The sequence below is a fragment of the Melanaphis sacchari genome, unplaced genomic scaffold (genome assembly GCF_002803265.2).
Source record: "Melanaphis sacchari strain LSU unplaced genomic scaffold, SCAv2.0 Contig124_pilon_pilon, whole genome shotgun sequence".
NCBI lineage: Eukaryota > Metazoa > Arthropoda > Insecta > Hemiptera > Aphididae > Melanaphis > Melanaphis sacchari.
In genome coordinates this window covers 1-21,403 of record NW_020270496.1, presented here as the reverse complement: position 1 = coordinate 21,403, position 21,403 = coordinate 1, and the positions used below count along the sequence as shown (strand labels likewise).

The 21,403-nt window shown below is 35.3% G+C and overlaps 1 protein-coding gene across 1 annotated transcript; it reads right to left on the bottom strand.

Moving 5' to 3' along the window:
* Nucleotides 1-12,791: 12,791 nt before the first annotated feature.
* LOC112590993 lies at nucleotides 12,792-15,106 on the bottom strand. The gene is made up of 4 exons (XM_025334613.1): nucleotides 15,010-15,106; nucleotides 13,345-13,416; nucleotides 12,954-13,102; nucleotides 12,792-12,890 (listed from the first exon to the last, which is right to left on the bottom strand). The coding sequence occupies exons 1-4, from the start codon at nucleotides 15,104-15,106 to the stop codon at nucleotides 12,792-12,794; spliced, it is 417 nt and encodes a 138-aa protein (XP_025190398.1).
* Between the last annotated feature and the right edge of the window lie 6,297 nt (nucleotides 15,107-21,403).

Below are 21,403 nucleotides of genomic sequence, written 5' to 3'. Positions count from 1 at the left end.
TTTTTCTTCCTCGCCGGCTTTTCTCATCTCTTCCCATGCACTATCCGAAATAACTTTGGCTAAAGTAGACTGTATTTTTATAAAACTACTACATGATAATGATGGTATTTCAAGAAATGAAAAAAATTCCGACAATTGTGTATGTCCAATACCTAGAAATAATAAAATATTAATATTAAAAAAAAAAAAGCGGGCTAGTGGGTACCGCTCTGCTGTACATTAGGTGCCTTGTGGATCATTATTATATAGGTATTATAGGAGTGTTAAATTTGAATCCAATGATAGTTATAAATCTTGTATTAAATTTTCAACTCTTAGCTACTTATACAAACATTTTTATGAATTATACTTACAAAATAATTTGCAAATATTCAGGAATTTGACGAATTTTTGTCAATATTTGAACTTAAAATACTAATAAAAAAAATTGTGCCTTTGTATTCTTATAATTTTTTAATCACTATCAGAATAACTTATGAGGAACTTTGAATTAAATTTTCAAGTATTTTGATAGGGCCAAAAAAATTATACCGACACTTCAAAACATTTTTTCAGAAAAATTGAAAATTTCTATGGTCTATAAATAGCTCAAAAAAAGTCAAAATATTTTGAAAATCTAATATACATATTATATGTAGGTAAGTACATGTACCACAAATTATATTATATGTGTAATTTATAAGCACAACTGAAAACTCCATGAAATATTACTCTATTCTATGTATTTATGCGTTTGCATAGATATAAAAATGCATACAATCTGTAGTCTAATAATGTATTATGTATTTATATACTTATAACTTATATAAAAACAAACCTATTACCTATAGCTTGACACGCATTGACAGCAGCATTGTTGGTTGTTACTATGTCGGTTTTTTCAATATTTTCAGTGTAAAGTTTCTCTACAATATTACAAAATTTACATTTAAAATAAAAAACAGATTGAAATCCTTTTATAATTTCAGACTGATACTCCATATCTATAAAGGAGCAACCGAAACCAATATCATGTTTTTTTTGGATTTGACTCATAAAATATAAAATATCGACAATTCTCCTTCCTTCTAGTTTTCTAAAAATATTTTTTTTGATTTATTAAATTATTATAATCAAAATTATTAAAAATTAATTAGTATATAGGCGACAGGCGTATTTAAATGTATAATATACTCTGAAACTATTGTATTAATTGATTCATCTGATGTTATACACAGCTCATGATCAATAATCGAATCCATAGATAAAGATGTGCCAAATGACGAACTAGACTCTTTTTCTGTACTTGATAAAATTGACCCGATTGTAACTTTTGGAGTACTAGTAATTATTCTTTCTACTGATTCACTAAAAATAACAAAAATTATTCAGTAAACATTTTTACATCGTTTTTTAAGCTTTTGATCTTTTATACTCCCAAACAATTATTATTTAGCTAAATACATTTTATTACATTTTACTTGAACATTTTTACAAATATCTTAAATTTCCACGTACCTACAAACTAACATGTCATTAGAAATTAAATCTTCTGTTTCCGTACTATTACTTTCAATTTGTTCAGTTTTTTTAACATCTGCATTCGTCGATTGTTTTCTAAAAAATTAAATATAATAGTGTTATTTCTATATTTTAAAATGGAGTAAACAAACTTAACTAAAAAATCAAAATTGTTGACTTACATTTTTAACTGTACATTTTTCATACGTTGGCGTAAAGCTTTCTTCCCAATAGGTTTATTTTTTGCTCGTACCTTTTTTGGTGACATATTGTATTAGATATTTACAATAGTAAATGTAAAAAAGTACAAAAAAAAATTTCACATATGAAAATATAAAAACACTCAAAATTAATAAATTACTCAAGATCACTATAATAATAAGTAATAACCCATGTGTAAATATCGAGTATTTATTACGTAGGACTGTCTTAGGTAATAGGTAAAATGTTCATTTGACACATCCATCTACCAACTGACATTATATTATCAACTTATTCATTTGTAAACCTTTTATTCATTATTCCAGACTAATGTGTTTTTCTATATTTATATTATAGAAATTAATTTTAAATCATACGCCGTCAAGGCATCAATAATCATAATTTTATAAATAATATGATCGCTTGTAGACAACCAGACAACCGTGGTCATTCACCCAGACCCCATTGTGTAAGTCGATAACGTTGTTAGTACTTGTCTTAGTACTTGGTATATTTAATTTTAAAAATCATATAATAACTATTATTATTGTTATTTTTATATATTATATGAAATCGCGTATTCGCGTCGCCGTCATTCCGAGAACATATTATTAAGTTGGGCAGTGGCGTGCGCGTCCGAGTGGGAGAAATCATATTCGCTTACGCAACAACCGTTCGTAGGTGGCAGCACTTTACAGCCAAAAATATTTAATACAATTTAAATTTTTACATAAAAACTGTCTTGCGCGGAAAAGAACCGAGATGGGTACAGTTATAACTAAGAAACCAATTTTTTACCATCAATAGAGGAGAATTTTAACTGTGTCGTAGCGTTTTTATTTTTTCGATAAGACCAATATATCAAAAGTTATTTAAGTTTATAAAACGTAAAAATATCAGATTTTTTTAACCATAATAACTTTTTTCTTATTAATGATATCAAATAAATAAAAACGCTACGACACAGAAAATATTATCTTTTATATTGTATACAAATTTGGTGTCTCTACTCGGATTCCAGACTCAGTGGTTCTTATCCGCGCAAAACGGTTTTTAATACAAAATTTACGGAAGTGTAGCGTCCTCTTAAATTCTTATGTTTCTGTTATTAGTTTTATAATATATAGAGTATTGTTTTTATTACTTATAAAGTATTACAACTATTATATATTATATCACAGCAGGTAAGCTAAAAAGTTTATTAAAATTTAATTTTGTTTTTTTAACAATAAAATTCATAAATGATACTATTTTTTCAAACAAGCTATAAAGTATTATGAGATTTAATTTTTTTTTTATAATAATAGAAAAATACTGTTAAGAGTGGACACTCATACAATAAATTGAATTAATTTTTTTTGTTTTATAAAATATTTTTTGAAAATTGTTTTTCAACCATTGATCTGTTGAAAATTTTAGTTATCAGTTAATAAGCTAATGCAAAATATGTCTAGTATAATTCCATAATTAATTAATAAATATAATTTTTGTGCATAAAAAAAAGTTTTTATCCTTTGAAATATTTTTAGCTATGATCTAGGGTCTACATAATTATATTAGGGATTATAGTTTGCCATCAACAGTACATTTTGGTAAAAAAAGAAACAATAACATGCTATAGCATTCATGCCCATGAACAACTTAAAAAAAAAAATTAAGTCGTAGTGGCAATAGCATGCTATAGCAGTCAAGTACTTTTTTTTGCAAAAACGATTTATTTTTAGATATTGATCATTTGTATATCAATTTCATCAGTATTGGACAATTGAAACTTAATAAATTAAACTGATCCAATAAGGGGTCAAAAGTTGGCGAATGCTATAGCAGTCATGTCCATCAACGTGTTGAACATTTCCCTGTACCCGAAAATGTTAGGTCGGTGAGAGGTTTTATTGGTTTGGCTAATTACTTTCGCAGATTTGTAAAAAACTTTGCAATTATAATCAAGCCCTTGACGGATCTATTGAGTAAAAATAAACGTTATGAGTGGGGAAAATTGCAAAATGATGCATTTGAGACTATTAAAACGTTACTGAGTAGTCGCCCCATATTGGCAATATATAACCCGGATGCACACACGGAAGTTCATACTGATGCGTGTATAAATGGTATAGCAGGGGTGTTGATGCAGGTCGGATCGGACAATAAATTACACCCAGTGAGTTATTATAGTCGAAAGACGTTCAATGAGGAGTCGGAATATCATTCTTTTGAATTAGAGGCGTTAGCTATCGTTTGTTTATTAGAACGGTTTCGAGTTTATATAATTGGTATACATTTCACAATTAAGACAGACTGTAATAGTTTAAAATTACTTGCCGAAAAAAAAGATTTAAGTCCTCGTGTCGGACGATGGTTTATGAAGTTGTCCGAGTTTAATTATACTATTGAATACATAAGGGGAGATAAACACTTGGTTCCAGATGCGTTGAGTCGAGGACCCGTAGGATCAGCGTCGGATACGGAGGTCGCGAGTTTGCACGTATTTAATATATGTATCACGACTGATTGGGTGGCCGCACTACAACGAAGTGATAAGGAAGTTTCTAATATAATTACCAAAATTGAAGCGAAAGATCCCACCGTCGAAAATAAGTACATAGTAGAAAGTGGACGATTGTATAGACTTACGGAAAGGAGATGGAGACTATTTTTACCTGAAGAGTTACGATATGATGTGGTTAGTATAACGCATAGAGAATTGTCACATTTAGGTATAGACAAAACTTTGAACAAAGTAAAAGAGTGTTTCTATTTTCCAAAAATTAGGGACTTTGTAGCTAAATATATAAATCAATGTGTTAATTGTATGTTTTATAAGAAGCCTAAAATTGGGGATGTGTATTGGCACCCTTTGGATAAAGGTAACGAACCTTTTCATACAGTTCATTTAGATCATTTAGGCCCATTTGTCCTGACTGAAAGAGACAATAAATATGTATTAACTATTGTTGACGGATTTAGTAAGTATGTAGTATTAAAGACTGTTAAGGATGTGACTGCTGTCGAAACTGTAAATTGTGTGTTAGAGTTTTTGTGTAACTATGGTAAACCGACGAGATTGATAACCGATAGAGGTACAGCGTTTACCGCGTCAGAGTTTGAGCGTTTTTGTCGAAACCATAATATGATGCACGTTAAAGTTTCGTCAAAAAGTGCGCGTAGCAATGGTCAAGCAGAAATTATAAATGGCATAGTAGTACGGTGTTTAGCAACGACCACGGAAGACGAGGAAAATAAAGATTGGGATTTAAAGTTAATGGAGGTACAATGGTCTTTGAACAATAGCAAGAATCGTGTAACTAAAACAAAGCCATTAGAAATAATACATAAGTATACGGCTGAAGGTCCCGTGAATAATCTGTTAGCTGCTGAAATCGCTGAGTTAAATGAAAGAAAGAATACTTCTGTCAAAGACATTAATCCCGCGGAATTATTAAAACAAAATAGATCGAAGGAAGAGAAAAAAATATCGAGTCGTATAACGACACCAACGGAATATCAAAAGGGGGACCTAGTGCTAGTTAAATGGGAGCCTCAGGCGACCGGTCAAAGTCGTAAATTAGAACCGAAGTATAAAGGTCCTTATTAAGTGAGTCGCGAGTTACGTTTCGATAGGTATGTCGTAAGTGACATTAGTGGGGAACAAGTAGGAAGAAGACCATTGAGTTCAGTTGTAGGTTTTGATAGATTAAAATTAATTAAAAGAATTCTGTAAATTTATTTTTGTAAAAAAAAAAAAAGAAATGTTTGTTCTTGAATCACTTATATTATATCTATGTTTATTTGTAATTTGCAGAAGTTGTCATTTATGTCATTATTATAATGTTGTGATAATGTTTAATTAATTATTTTTAATATTACTTTTGTTAAAATTATTTTGTAATAACGATGAATTATTTTGTTTTGTTTTTGTTAAAAAAAAAAAAGTGTAAATTTGTCGGGACGACAAAATGTCAGGAGTGGCCGACTGTGGTAAACTTATCTGATAAAGATAAGAACGATGTTGTACAACACACTCGTCAGTGCGTCTACGGGCGGAAGAGGGAAGTTAGTACCCGGTCGACCGCGATGCGCGACGTTTAAGGGGTATCAATAGTATGAAAAAATCCTATGATAAATTATTTTCGTATTTCCAATAATATGGCTTATTGGGTGGTTTCAGAGTAAAAACACCTATGATCGATATTGTAAAAGAGAAGTTAATCTGTGCTTGCGTAGAACCCGTTTTTAGATATTTTAATTATTAAGCTGAATAATTAGAATGTAAAAAGTAAAATATCGTCATATTAAAAATTAAATATTTGACATTACAAAAAAAATACCGACAATCGACTCCTATACAAGCCTAAAAAAACTTCTTTACTATAATTCATTTAATAAGTGTTTTTACAATAATGTCACTCATTAAGCTATATTATTGGAAATACGAAATTAAGTTCACCGCTTTTTGCTAAAAACACATTTGTAATTAGTGTGCAAAGTGCTGCTCTCCACCGTGTAGCGGCAGCGTTTAATATTACCATATACATCCTCCAGCGCCCCGTAACACCGCGGCTCATAGGCCTTATCGCGATCAGCCGTCAATTGTCTAGACTAAGACCGGCTGCGGGTCTTGGTGGCAATTGCGGTTTATTTATATGATTACATTATAAAAATAGTATTACAATTTTTTTTTTTTTTTTATTTAAAGTTTACAGGCTTCAACTACAAAGGTTATTAGCCAAAATTTATAGTTTAAGTTTAACAAAAAAGAGAAGAAAAAAAAAAAAAAAAAATTTACAATATTTGTTTAAATAGATTTACAATTTGATTAATTTTGAAAATTATATTTTGTTGATAAGGTTGTCCTTGGTGATGAATTCAATAGTTTTTAAAGTGTGTTCTTCATTTAGAGCTTCTTTGATGTTGAGTGGTAGGTTGAGAAGAGTGCGGGTTGGTTCGTGTACTGGGCATTCTTCAAAAATGTGTCTTATAGTGATATGGGTTTGGCACGTGTTGCATATAGGTGGTTGATCTTTACTGATGAGGAAGGAGTGTGTGAGAAAGGTGTGGCCGATTCTAATACGAGTGATGGCAATATTTTGACGTCGGTTGAGTTCCGGAGGTGTAGACCACTGTTTCACAGAACTTTTTATGTATTTAAGTTTGTTGGTATGTGGAATGGAGTCCCAGTGGTGTTGCCATGACAAAAGGATTTTATTTTTGATGGACGTGAAAATATCAAAGGTTGATATTTTGTCGATGGTACTGTTGTGTAGAGTATTAGAGGCAAGTGAGGCTGCTTCATCGGCCATTTCATTACCCTTTATTCCTACATGGGAGGGTACCCACATAAATTCGAAGGTTTTCTGGGTGTTGATTAGTTCGGATTGGGTAATTTGAGTTATTTCACTTCTAGGCCATGGGTTTTTTAGTGCTGTTAGGACGCTGAGGGAATCGCTGATAATCAAGAAGTTATTTGTTTGAAGAGAATTTGCTAGTTTAATTGCTTCGAGTATTGCATAGTTTTCGGCGGTGAATATGTTTGTTATTGTGGGAAGCTTGTGTTTAATGGTCGTTTGATTGTGAACAACTGCGAAGCCGACACCGTTTTCAGACTTTGAGGCATCCGTGTAGATTAGAGAGTGATTAGGGAAACGAGATTGGATAATTTCGTGAAAGTGAGATGTTATAATTTTGTGGCTTATCTCATGTTTACAGAGTGTGAGTAAGTCTGTTGATAATTTTATGTTCCATAGCCAGGGAGGGTTTTTTTGAAAGGTAATTTTTTCTTCGACAGATGTGTGTATATTCATTTTATTGCATAAGTTGGAGTAGATATCTTGTATTGTTGTAAGTTTTTTTTTTTTGACATTATGATTAATGACTGGGTTGTGGTTTTTGAGGAGAGGTATATAGCCTATGTGGTTGGGAGTGGTTTTCCTTTTGATACAGTGTAGAAGAGTGGTTTTGTCTCTTATGAGTTGAAGGGGTATTTCTCCTGCGTAGCATAATATACTTTCTGTGGGGCTTGTTCTGAAAGCGCCGATCGAGAGACGAATTCCTTCGTGATGTATAGGGTCTAGTGTTTTGAGATGCCTTGACTTAGCTGTATTGTAGATTGGAGATCCGTAGTTGATTTGTGATAGAATTAAGGTTTTATATATGTTTAACAAGGACTTTTTATCTGCTCCCCATGTATGGTTGGCTAGAGTTTTTATAACATTCAATTTGGCTTTGCATGCAACTTTTAGCTGTTTAAGGTGCGTAATCCAGTTTAACTTATTATCAAAAATCAAACCTAGTATTCGGAGTGATTTATGAAAGGGAATTTGAGTGTTTTTAAGGTAAAGGATGGTGTCTGTGTTGAGATTGAATTGTATGGCTTTGCTTTTTTGTGGGGAAAAAATGAATCCTGATTTATTTGCCCATTCTTGTAGAGTATGAAGTGCGTTTTGAAGTATTTCTCGAGTGGTATTTAGGTTGGTGCCACTGCAGTATATGTAGCAGTCATCAGCGAAGATTAGGTGTTTGGTGGGTTTTTGGACTTGGAGAAATATGTCATGTATGGCTATAAGAAACAAGGTTACGCTGAGAACTGATCCTTGGGGGAGGCCATTTTCAGTAGGGTACAAGTTGGATAAATTGTGGTGAGCTTTGACTTGTATCGAGCGATTTGTGAGGAAATTTTTAAGAAAAGTTAGGATGTTTCCGTTTATGCCCCATTTATGAATGATATGAAGGACTCTGTTGCGCCACACCATTTCATAGGCTTTCTCAAGATCTAGTGCAATAAGTATAAGATGTTGTTTAGTATTTATTGCATTGCAGATATCAGTATGTAGACATGAGAGGTGGTCTAAGGTTGAATGATTTCGCCTAAAGCCACATTGGTTGATGGGTAGAAGTTTAGATGTTTCAAGAAACCATGTTAGGCGTTTGTTGACCATTTTTTCCAAGAGTTTACTTAGTGTGCTTATGAGGGAGATTGGTCTGTAATTGGATATGTTGAATTTATTTTTATTGGGTTTGGGAATCGGTATGATTATTGCATTGCGCCATGGGTCAGGGTAAAAACCTGTTTCCCAGATTAAATTGTATATTTGAAGTAGTTGATTTAGGCCATTGCTAGGGAGGTTTTTGATGAAAGAATAAGGTATATCGTCTGGTCCTGGGCTTTTGCTGTTGCAGTTTGATCTAGCGTCCAACATTTCAGAAATGCTGAAAGGCATGTTTAAGAAATTTAGGTAGGGATGGGGGTCTAACTCTGGTTCGTATGTGGTATGCATTTCAAACGTGTCTTTGAAGGTGGCAAATTCTGGGTCGTAATTTGAGTCGCTACTATTTTTTTGGAAGACTTCCGCGAAGGCTTTGGTTATATCCGATGGTGTTGAGAGTGAATTATTGTTATGTTGTAGAACCAAGGGTAAACGGTGGTACGGTATACCTTTTATTGCTTTGATTTTATTCCAGACTTTCGTTGAGGGAGTGTTGGTATTGATGGAGCTGGTATATTTTTGCCATGTTTCTGTTTTGCTTTTTTTTGTGATATATCTGGATTGAGCTCGGGCTTTTTTTAGTTGAATATGGTCGAGAGGGGATTTTGATTTTTTAAATTTATTGAGACATCTTTTGTACCGTTTTATTGATTCATTGCATTCGTGGTTCCACCAAGGAACTAGGTTCTTTTTGGTGTTATGGTTTGTTTTACCTATTGCCTTAGTGGCTGCCATTAGGATAGTGTGTGTGAATTTATTGGTTAATGAATTTATCGTGGTTTGATTGATGGGAGAGTCAATTTCTATTGGGTTCTCCGTGATTGATTGACTTATGAGGTCGTTGAATAGTTCCCAATTAGGTTTTCTGGTGTTCCATTTGGGGGGAAAAGGTATTTGGGGAGGTTGGTCAAGTAACTCTATGGATATCGGCCAGTGATCGCTACAATTGTATTCGGTGAGAACTTTCCATTTTGTTTTGGGTGCCAGAGAAGAGCTGGTTATTGACAAGTCGATAGATGAGAAGGAGTTATTTGCTACATTATGTCGAGTGTGTTCTCCGGTGTTGAGAAGAATGATTTGTTCGTTGTCAAGGAATTTTTCTACGATTTTTCCTCTAGCATCTGTGAAGTTTGATCCCCAAATTGGGTTGCGACTGTTGAAGTCCCCTAAGAATAAAAATGGTTTTGGTAGTTGTCTGATTATGTTGTTTAGATCGTTGAGTAGTAAGTTGGAACTGTCTGGCAAGTAAATATTGCAAATGCATAGTGGATTTTTGGTGTGTAAAGAGATAGCTATTACTTCTAGATTTGATTGTATGGGAATTTCCGTGCTTTCAATGAGGGTGCTGACAAAGACGGCGACGCCACCACTTGCACGGAGATTTGTTTGACGATTTTTGAAGTATCCATGGTATCCTCGTATTGTGAAGGAAGCGTTGGGTCTAAGATTTGTTTCTTGGAAACAGAAAGCAATGGGTTGAATGGAGAACTTTACTCGGTGAATGTCAGTGTGGTGCTTTTGTAGACCATTTATGTTCCATTGAATAATATGATTCATAGATAATATATTTTTATAAGATTTGAAATGAGTGATGAAATGATTGTTCAGCTATATGTGTGTTGTATTGATTGAGTATGGCTTATGCAGGGGAATCTTGAGGGGGTAGTGCTTGGAACAGGAGTTGTGCTAGCTTTGAAAGGCGTAATTTGAGTTTACGATCCTTTACTATCTCTCGAATCGAGTCAATTAAGTCCATTAGAGATATTAAATCGGTATTTGTGTTTTTGGTCAGCGTGTGAATGTTCATTGATTTGAGAGTGAAATTATCTAGGATGTATCTAAATTGAAGGAAAGTAATTGATGAGGAATCGTTTGTGGTAAAGAATTCTTCCACTGTTTTTAGGCCCTCTTCATAGGCGTTTTCTTGTCTGTTTGACGAGTTTGATCGCGAACGTATTTTGGGTTTTTTTTTGGCGTTTTCCTTGGTCGGAATGGTCGTGGGGGGGTTTAAATTGTTTGGTGAGGATGAGGGTTTTGAGGATGACGATTCGGAGAAATGTCTTTTGTTGGTCTCGTTTTGAGGTGAGTCATGGGATACTTCCGGAGTGATGTTTGATAGCGAAGATGGCTCTGGTTCATTGGACCAGTCCATAGTGGTTTTTTCAAGGAATTCTGAATCAGGTGTTGAGGGAGGGAGAGTGTCTTCTATTTGTGCTTCAGTGGTAATATCAAAAGTGTTAGTTGCATTGGAAACAGACGGATGATCACTTTTAGGTTTATCTTCAGTGTTTTTATTACAGTTAGATGTAGTGTGGCCAATCGATTTACATAAAAAACAAGTTATTTTGTCGTCGGTGAAAAAAATTCTGAATTGATTATCGTTTACGTTGATTAATAGTGAGCTGGGGAGTTTGGGGACATCGTCGTAATTTATATAGATTTGGCGGCGAAAACTCATTATATGTTCATAGCTTTCTACCTTGATTCCGGCTTTAAGGTGTGAAATTTGTGAGATTGGAACAATATTTGAATTTTTTAGGGCATCTACAATTGCTTGGTTAGGAATAGATGGACATACATTAGATATGATAAATCTTTTTGCTGGGTTTATAAGTCTGCGTATTTGAATAACGTGGTCGTGAATATTAATATGATTTGTTGTTTGCATTAAGTTGTCCAAAATTTGCTTGTTTGACAAGAAAATACAAAAATGATTATTTGATATTCTTGAGACGAATTTTATGTTATTAGGTTGTACTATTTTTCCGATCGCTAAAATGTATTGTATTTGAGGTACACCGTCTATAGAATTAAAAACGATAGCGTGATCCCTGCTCGGAGTTTTATCCGTGGCAGCCGCATATGTGAAATTTATATTATTATCTGTGTTATTGATTACTGTAGTACTGGAGGTATGTGCTAATGATGTCTGTGGACTGGTCGAGTTATCGTAATTAGTGTGAGTCGCGATAGCGGTTGTGGCGTGTATGTTATCGGCTTGCGGTGTGGTTGAGGAGGAGGGTGTATTGTTCTTATTGTTGGTACGTTGCGGCGAGTTGCTGGTGGTGTTGCGCGTGGGGGGAGTATAGCGATTTGTAACGGCCGCGGCCGTGATTTCGGATGATTGAGGAATCGAAGTTGTTTTAGTTGTTTGTTTGAAAGGTGATGATAGGTTTGATTTTGATAAAGCGTTTGAGCTTTTTGAATTTGAAAATTTATTAGTAGAAGTGTTGGTGTTGGGCATTGTGCCCTTTGATTTATTCATTACACGAATAGTACGGCGTGCAGGGGTTTTAATATAATGATCAAATCATATTACCTGTTGGACGACGATAAGGTAGACGTGCTATCGGCAGCTATAAAACGTTAGCGATATAACACACGTGTTTCACGGACGGTGGTTAAACACGAACTGAGTATTACAATTATTATTGAAAACAATCAACGAATATAATTTAGAATTTTATGCCCGAGGTCTGACGCCTGTCGAATGTCGATTATAAATCGTCTACTCGTCTGGTATACTATTTACTACCGTACTGTCCGTACTCGATCTTAGATCTTATTATATGTATTTATTTTTATTTTTATATATTAGTGATTTCAATAAGTAAGTATATAATACAATGAAGGCAACAAAAACTAGAGGAATGTTATCAAAAAAAAAATCTATAAAAAGTATTATGAAGAGTCGTTTAAACCAAAATAAAAAAGACAACATTTCATATAGGTAGGTAGGTAAAATGCATAATTTATATAGTAATTACTAATGATTACTATGTTATATATTATAATATCTATATTACTACGAATACCACAGGCTATATGAAAATATAGTCTGTGATATTACATACTATGAAATAATATAATAAATTATTGTTTATATACTTATTTATTTATTTTGATATATAGTACTCCCAAATTATTTGAAATAGTTTTGAGCCCCCCAACTTTGGGTGCCGACGATTTCCTTCCCGAAGTTTCGTCGTCTATTCTTAGAACAGAAAGGTTATGTAAAAAATTAATATAATTTATAATAACTACACTAATATAAAAATTTATAGGAATTTCAAAAATTTAAAATATTAATTTAAAAAAAATTTAAAACTTTCAAAGTTTGATTGGCTGAAACCGACTGCCGACGTTTTTTAAAAACTGCATACGATCTCCGTCACGTAAAAATACTTCCCAAAATTGAAACAGATACTCCTAAAAATAAATACAATTTAATTAAAAATCAAAAATATTATTATTATGTACCTATTTACTAACTTGTTTTTGTTTTTCAATTGGACGGATTATATTTTGAATTCCCTTATGGTACTGGTTCATACGTGTCACTGTATCGATATGAATATTTCTTAAAACATCAATAACCATAAATACAGATGGATTCGGAGAATAAAATTCAGAATTAAACCCTTGGTGAAATCTTTCAGCTCCATTCGAAGTCCTTGTAGTTATATTTGCATTGATTGGATGGGTCCAAATTTCCATTGGGAATTGTCCTTCAATGTAGGTGTTAGGAATGTAGTCTCCAAATTCAGAACATGCATCTTGTGGACATATGGACATTAAATCAACGAATGCATCAGTGACTTCATGTACTGGTAAAAATGGTAATCCAAAAAACATTTTTAGCCACTCACCAGTTTCATTTTGCTTAGCATTATATGATTGTCGAAGGTTATTCTTTGATTGGATTTTCCGCCATAAAGCTTGACCCAAGTGGAATCTACAGCCTTTAACTGTTACTCCAGAAAATGTGCTTTGCACAGCCGTATGAGCAGCTATCTCAAAATCGAGGTGGATAATGTTTATATTTAAAACTTGTCTTAACTCCAAACATATATTTTTAATATTGACCCACATTTTTAAGTAACACGATTCAGTTTTAGAAGGTAAAAAACAATGTACTAAAGGAAAATAATAATTTCTGCTCCATCCGTGTATAGTATACAGTTGATAAAAATACTTTGGTTTGTATGTAAAAGTACCGTCAGCCAAGTATTCATCACAATGATTACATAAAAATTCAATATTTTTTTTACACGTAACAATAATCATTTCATCTTGTTTATACACGAAGGTCATTTTTTCATTTTGGCAGGTTAAAATATCGCTATTTGAAACAAAGTTTAGAGCGTCCTCCAAACTTTTCGGTAAATTTGGTAAAAGTTTCCTTCGTTCATTATATATCGACTTCCTTATTAAGTTTACGTCATTGCTTCCTATAACTGCATTATTGTCTATGGATAATACCTCTTTCCGTATTATTTTTCGCGGTCTTTCATAAATGTCATTACAAGCCTTGCGTTTACATACATTACGTACCTCTTGAATTTGAATTTTCACAGTATCCACCTGTTCATGTTTGTGTGTGTTATTTATTTATTTATTTTTAATATATTCTTCAATTGACTGCATGTTGTAACTGAGGATGTACAATTTTTAATAAAACACCGCCAAACAACATTTCCACTAATATTAACTCGAAATTTTCGGTATTTAAAATCGTCAAGTAATAAGCACTTTCCCCCTTTATTACTTTCAATAATTTTAAAATCCATTATACAAATTTAAGATATCAACGTTTTAATACTAAATTATAGACGTAGGTACACTAATCGAATCGAGACCGCCTAATAACGAGTGACAACTAAATACTTGATTATTGAATAGTACATAATTCTGTGGTACATATCTTATAATCTTATCTTTTCACTATTATAACTAAAAAATAGTGTGCGGTTTTAACCCACTATAAATGTACGGCAATTTGATACAATGACCGATAAGTTGTTGGTTTTTGCTATCGACCTTTTAGGTCAAAATCAAAAGAGTGCGGTTTTGATGCAACCGTTATTTACGCGATTTCTCTAAAATTATTTTCATACGCCTGTAACGCTTCTGAAGGGTACGGACCACAGCGCCACTGATACGCGCCTGCGTACCGACACGACATTATCTTCGCGACTAACATGATAGCGCTCAATGACCACTCATTATAATCCACAGGGACCGCCGACAATATGTTAACTGGTCCTTTCTGGGGTTAATTGAGACAAATTGGGCATATGTTAGTGAATAGATTAATGTCCGTCTCAACCATATCGACCCGGAAAACCGTCATCGGAACCGAAAACGGGTGTTGTCATTCTCAGTCTCAGTCGGGAATGAGGCATCCACAGTACAGGTATAATCCCCGACGGCCGTCTCATCGATTCCGTTTTTCCGACCTAAATACCTGGTAAGGGAACGCACCGTCAGAGTCGGGTAAGGTCCGTAAACTTATATCCGACCGCCTGGTAGCAGTGCCTTATTTCACCAGTAGTCGATTTTTCTTTGCGTCCGTATACGACATCGATTCTTTTTTCCGACATATCAATAGTAGTATAACGGTCTGGGTACAGCATTAATACCATATTCCGTATTTCTTGATCGATATCCTACGATAGAGACTGGTCGATATGGAAGTTTAATAGTAAATCATATTCTGTCGCTCCAGAAGTACATATTAACTTGGTAGTGTGCGCCGATGAATTTAATATATTGATTATCTGCGGTGAGAAACCGTAAGTTTAAACTATATCTTTGCATTGCTTGTACAAGATCGTGTTATCTCTGTTCTGTTATTACCAATATTATACTAAAACATAAACTCATATTTTGTTTGTAATTTCTATCTATTATAATTACTACATTTGAATTATATTCCGATCTCTATTTACCCATAATCAGCACACGGGATAAATCAAATTATTATTACTTATTTATTATATTTTATGTTTTATGTTTTATTGTGTTATATGAAATTGTTTATGCCAATACAATAAATGATATAAACCCTAATGAATATGTGTTTCGTTCATTACATTTGGCGCCCAACGCGAAGCTCGAGTTTTAACGACCACCACTAAGAATGTCGTGCTCTTAATACTACATCTACTACATCTATAAATCAACATGGCTCCGAAAAAGAGACTTAATAACAACGAAGAGAATATTATGGACAGAATTGAAGCATTAGAAAAATCTGTTGAGAACAGAATAAAAAATCTGGAGAAGGAAATGAAAAGAAAATACGATAACAAACTTGAAGAAACAGAAAAAAAGATGGAAGAAGAAATAGAAAAACTAAAACAGAGATGGGAAGAAATCTATAAGAAAAAGACGGAAGACAATGAAATTAGGTACCAAAGTTACATGGACGAGATGGAAGAAAGATATTTAAATACGTTTCGCAACTTGGACGAAACAAGACAAACACAATTCAGAGAAGAGAACTGTCGGCCTCAAAGACAAACCACCGACATCACAAAACCCACGTTTTACGGAAATCGTCGGGACCAACACCCAAGAGATTTCATAAATGAACTACGGGAGTATTTTGCAATAAAACAGATCTACGAGGAAGAAAAGCTGATTGTGGTAAAAGACTGTTTGAAAAGCACTGCGGGCAGTTGGTTTTTGGCAATAAGATTCCAACTCAGGAATTACGAAGAATTTGAAAGAGTATTTATCGATGAATACTGGTCCAAAGAGATTCAGATACAGATCTGGAGCCAATGCCTAAACGTCACACAAATCGCGGCTGACGTAAAATATCGGGAACACTTCATGTACTGGGCCACGAATCTCCGACACTTGGAAATGCCATACCTTAGAGAGGGTGAAATTGTACAAAACATTGCTGGACACTACCCCGGATACTTAAGGGCAATACTGATTTCTTTACCACAAAAAACAATATTAAATGCGATGAAGGTCCTCGGAGCCGAAGAACATCGAAGGAGAGTACCAACGAGAGACAACAATCCACGGAACGGCAATGACAATAATCAACGCCACAGCAACAACTCAAGGAACACTAATGACAATAACCCACGTCATAACAATAGTTATAACCGACCAAACAACACCAATCAGCAATATGGTAGATGGCGGGAAAACCAAAATAATAATACACAAAATACGGAAAATAATAGAAACTGCAACCAACCGGGACAAAACAGTAATCAATGGAGAGACCAACAACAAGTTCGACAGATAACAGTTGAAGAGAACGAGGGGGAAGAACCAGCAGAAGAAATCACACATACGATAAATAATATTCCCACGAACAAGAAGACCATCAGTCCATACCTACAATGCAGCATAGAGGGAGAAAGAGTCAACCTACTAATTGACACCGGAGCCACGGTAAGCGTCTTGGCTAAAGAAGTCGTCGGCCGCATACTGAAAAAGAACCCAAGTGTGCCCACACTACCGGTAAGTGGAGTCCAGATCAGCAACGCAATCGGTAAGAAGCTATGTAAAGTTTCGAAGCAAATATACTGCTCATGTGAACTCAATGAAGCAGATATATTGGTAACATTTGTGCAGATGGAAAATCTCAACGAACGGGGAATCATCGGTACTGACGTATTAGACAAGTATGACGCACAGATCAATTTTCAAAATAAAACGATCAGATGGCATATCAATGAAAAGGAACATATAACACCATTCAGAGAACAGGAAACTAGCGAACCAGGGGACAGTACTACATGCCAACAAGTTGAATTTGCCAGGGAAAGAATAAGTGAGGGAAAACTACTTCCAGAAGAAATTGTCATATTCAACGAACTATTATGGAAATATGAACACATATTCTCAGAGAATCCAGGCAAAATTGCAGCCCATGAATGCCAAATCAAAGTCATCCCTGGAGAGCCTATCTATAAAAAACCGTATCCTATACCTATCTCCAAATTAGAGAAAATGGATAAGGAATTGGCACGGATGTTACACTTGGGGATAATTGAACCTTCAGATTCCCCATGGTCGTCTCCCATTGTTGGAGTCGAAAAAAAAAACGGAGAGATACGACTCTGTCTGGATGCGAGAAAAATTAACACCCGAATAGTCCCGGACCGAGAACGACCCACTAACATTGACGAGATCCTAATGAAGTTTCAAGGAACCAGATACTTAAGTTCAATAGACCTAACGGCCGGGTATTGGCAATGTCGACTAAAGAAAGAATGCAGGGGAATCACAGCATTCTTATACCGAGGAAGAAACTACCAGTTTAAAGTTCTCCCTTTTGGACTTATAAACTCGGTAGCAGAGTTCCAGAAAATTTTAGACAAGGTCTTAGGATCGGAAGTGTTACAATTCACAGCTGTATACGTGGATGATATCCACGTCACATCGACTACTTTCTCAGAACATATGAACCGCCTAGAGAAAATTTTCCACCGTTTCCAGCAGTATAATGTAACAATCAATATGAAGAAATCACAATTTCTATGCAGTCAAATTATATTCCTGGGACATATAATTTCTGAAAAGGGACTTATCATGGACCCAGACAAAATAAAAACAATACAGAACTTCCAAGAACCTAAGACTAAAAAGCAAGTGCAATCTTTTCTAGGGTTCATCAATTTCTATCGTCAATATATAAGGGATATGTCAAGATACACGACCGTTCTAAGCCAACTCACCAAGAAGAATACCGAGTGGGAATGGAACGAAGAACAACGCGAGGCATTCCAAACTATAAAAGAACAATTCTTGAATGATATAGTCCTTGAATATCCGGATTTCACCAGAGAGTTTTATTTGGCCACCGACGCGTCAAAAACGCACTTAGGAGCGGAACTATATCAACTGGACGAGAAAGGACGGCATAGAACGTTAGGATTTGCTAGTCGAAAACTGCAAGACGCAGAACAGCATTACTTTACTACTGAACTTGAATTATTAGCAATTGTTTTTGGATGCACCAAATATAGGAATTATATATTGGGGTATCGGGTAAATGTTATTACAGACCACAAAGCACTGACGTTCCTCAATCAATGCCAACTATTGAATGCGCGGTTGATGAGATGGGCCATCAAACTACAAGAGTTCGACCTGCAAATAACCCATGTTCCCGGAAAGGACAACATTGGAGCAGACACTTTAACCCGCTACCCACAAATTCCAGGGGACAGGGATGAAATACAACAAACAACTATCTACATCAATAAAATGCTATACAACCAGTATAGCACGAAGCTCTTACGACAATTCGAACAGATGAAGGATCTCCAGGACCAGGATGAAGAGTTGAATACTATCCGAGACCGCATCAAAACGCATGAAACCCACAGGTACAAAATACACCAGGGATTACTCTTCTTCATCGATAAAAATGGAAGAGAGAAACTCATGCTCCCCAAAATTATGGTACAAGACATAGTGGTAGAAACTCACGAATTATTCGGACATTTTGGAGCAGCTAAAGTACACGACATGCTACGAAGAGAATATCAGATACACAAGATGTACCACACCATCAAACAAATAATCAAGCGATGTGATTTATGTCAAAGAAGCAAGATTCCAAACCAAAATACTAGGGGACCGTTGATGGCAAATATTCCCGAGAAACCCAAAGAAAGGATTTCACTGGACTTGATGGGGCCGTTACCAAAAGGACAGTTTGGAAATCAATACATTTTAGTATTATTGGACCTATTTACGAAGCATGTACAAATTTATGCTATGAGGAAAGCAACGGCCGGGAATATATTAAAAAAACTGCGAGATAAGTACTTACCTGCCTTTGGTCCCGTACAAAGCATTCTCACGGACAACGGTACGCAGTTCCATAGCAAAGCCTGGGAGAAACAGATGAAATTGTGGAAGATACACCACATCGTCACAACTACCTATAACCCCGAAGGTTATCCGGTTGAAAGGACGAACCGAGAAATAGGTCGCATACTACGAACCTTTTGCTACCAGAAACATACCGCCTGGGTAGGGCATTTACCAAGGATCGAGTATTGGCTCAACAATGTCACTCACTTATCCACAGGCTATACCCCACAAGAACTAGTCGATAGACGCCGACACAGTTTTCGACTGAACAAACTGATCCCGGCTGACGATCTATTGTTAAATGAAGAAAAGAATACTATTATACAACTGGCATATAAAAGACTAAAGAAGACCGCGCAATACCGATGTGAATACCATAACAAAGGAAAGAAATTCCCTAATTATGCTCAAGGCCAACAAGTCCTCATACGAGAACATAAATTATCGTCGCTAGAAGATAATACCATAAAAAAGTTCTTCTTGCTATATCGAGGACCTTATCTTATCACCGAAGTACGAACGAATAACACCGTAGTGGTAATCTTAGAAGATGGTCAACAGTCAACTCATAATTTCAAAAACATCAAGCTATATGTACCTCCTGACCCCGGCAAGGAGATACAGAATTGTGATAACTAACTTGTCTTATGTATTGTGTTCATGTTGGTGACAGGGTCTTAGCTACTAACATATAATGAGCTTTTAATATAACTATACTTTCCCAACAGAACCAACGCCAGAGACAGAAGACCAGACACGACCCAAATACATTATCAAGAAAATACCCCTACTTCCTTCACCCATAGAGTAATATTACAATGACTAGAAGAAGGGAACAATTACCAGATACGTTAGAGTTTGATGACAAATATACACTCAAAAGAGAAATTCAAACTCCAAGGCAAGGAATCCATGATGAAGTATATCGAGTGATACTAAAAGGAGAGCTCAACACTAGTATTGAGTTCCGTAAAGCGAAGGCCCGATACGAGAGAGAAGTCTTGGCAAAAAGAACCAAATATTCTTTTAAACCCATAGATATACTGCCACCTATCAGCACCCAGAACCCTGAAAATATCAAAGATCACATACTCCTTGAAGACGAAGTGACATTTCTCCAACAACAGGATCTTGTGAGGCCGGCAAGTAACCAACAATTGAGTATGGAGAGAAGCGAACACGAGCAACAATTATACCACCATGTAGCAGAGAGCAGAAAATTCCCACCAACAGAGTTGGAGAAGAAGGCAATTACACCATTGGACAGCGACGAAGTCATATGCCTAACCGACGAGTCATTAAATAATGACTTACACCTATTGTGGAAAGAGGTCACCCATGACATCGAGAACCAACCATCAACCACTGCTATAACCATCACGCCCAGCATGATTAGAACCGAGGCCACTACACTTCCAGTCCAGGGACCAAAACAAGGAAGGAGACTAGCTGATCCCACAAGCAGACGAAGTATCAAAAAGAAGAGTTTCGGATCCCTGCGCATTCGGCCACAGTAACACAGTAACCTTGCCATAAGCATCAATTCTATTGTTTGAATCTTAACAGTTTCATCTTGTTTTTATTTTTCCTAAATCTTATATTGTAAAACTTTCAAGGTTATGAAAATTTTCAAAACCCATTTAATCAAAATAAAAAAGGGGACTATGTAACGATTCTGAAGGTACGGACCACTCATGCCACCGATACCGCGCGCCCGCGTACCGACACGACATCTTTCTCGCGGACTAACACTAGATAGCGCTCAATGACCACTCATTATAAATCTGACCAGGGACCGCCGATTAATAGTACAATTGGTCCTTTCTGGGGGGGTTAATTGAGACAAATTGGTAAGGGCATATGTTATGAATAGATTAATGTGTCCGTCCAACCCATATCGACCCGGAAAACCGTCATCGGAACCGAAACGGGTATGTTGTCATTCGCTCGTCTCATAGTCGGGAATGAGGACCACAGTACATATAGGTAAGCCCGACGGCCGTCTCACTGATTCCGTTTTTTCCGACCTAAATACTGGTAGGGATAGACGCCACCGTCCAGAGTCGTGGGTAAGGCCGTAAAAC

Excerpts from the sequence above, each read along its gene's own strand:
- LOC112590993 (XM_025334613.1), bottom strand. The coding sequence starts at position 15,106 with ATGGTATTAATGCTGTACCCAGACCGTTATACTACTATTGATATGTCG. Across the intron at positions 13,417-15,009 it reads CAAAGAAAAATCGACTACTG|ATTCCACTTGGGTCAAGCTT; the intron begins GTGAAATAAGGC and ends TAAAGGCTGTAG. Across the intron at positions 13,103-13,344 it reads CGACAATCATATAATGCTAA|GGTTTAATTCTGAATTTTAT; the intron begins GCAAAATGAAAC and ends GATTTCACCAAG.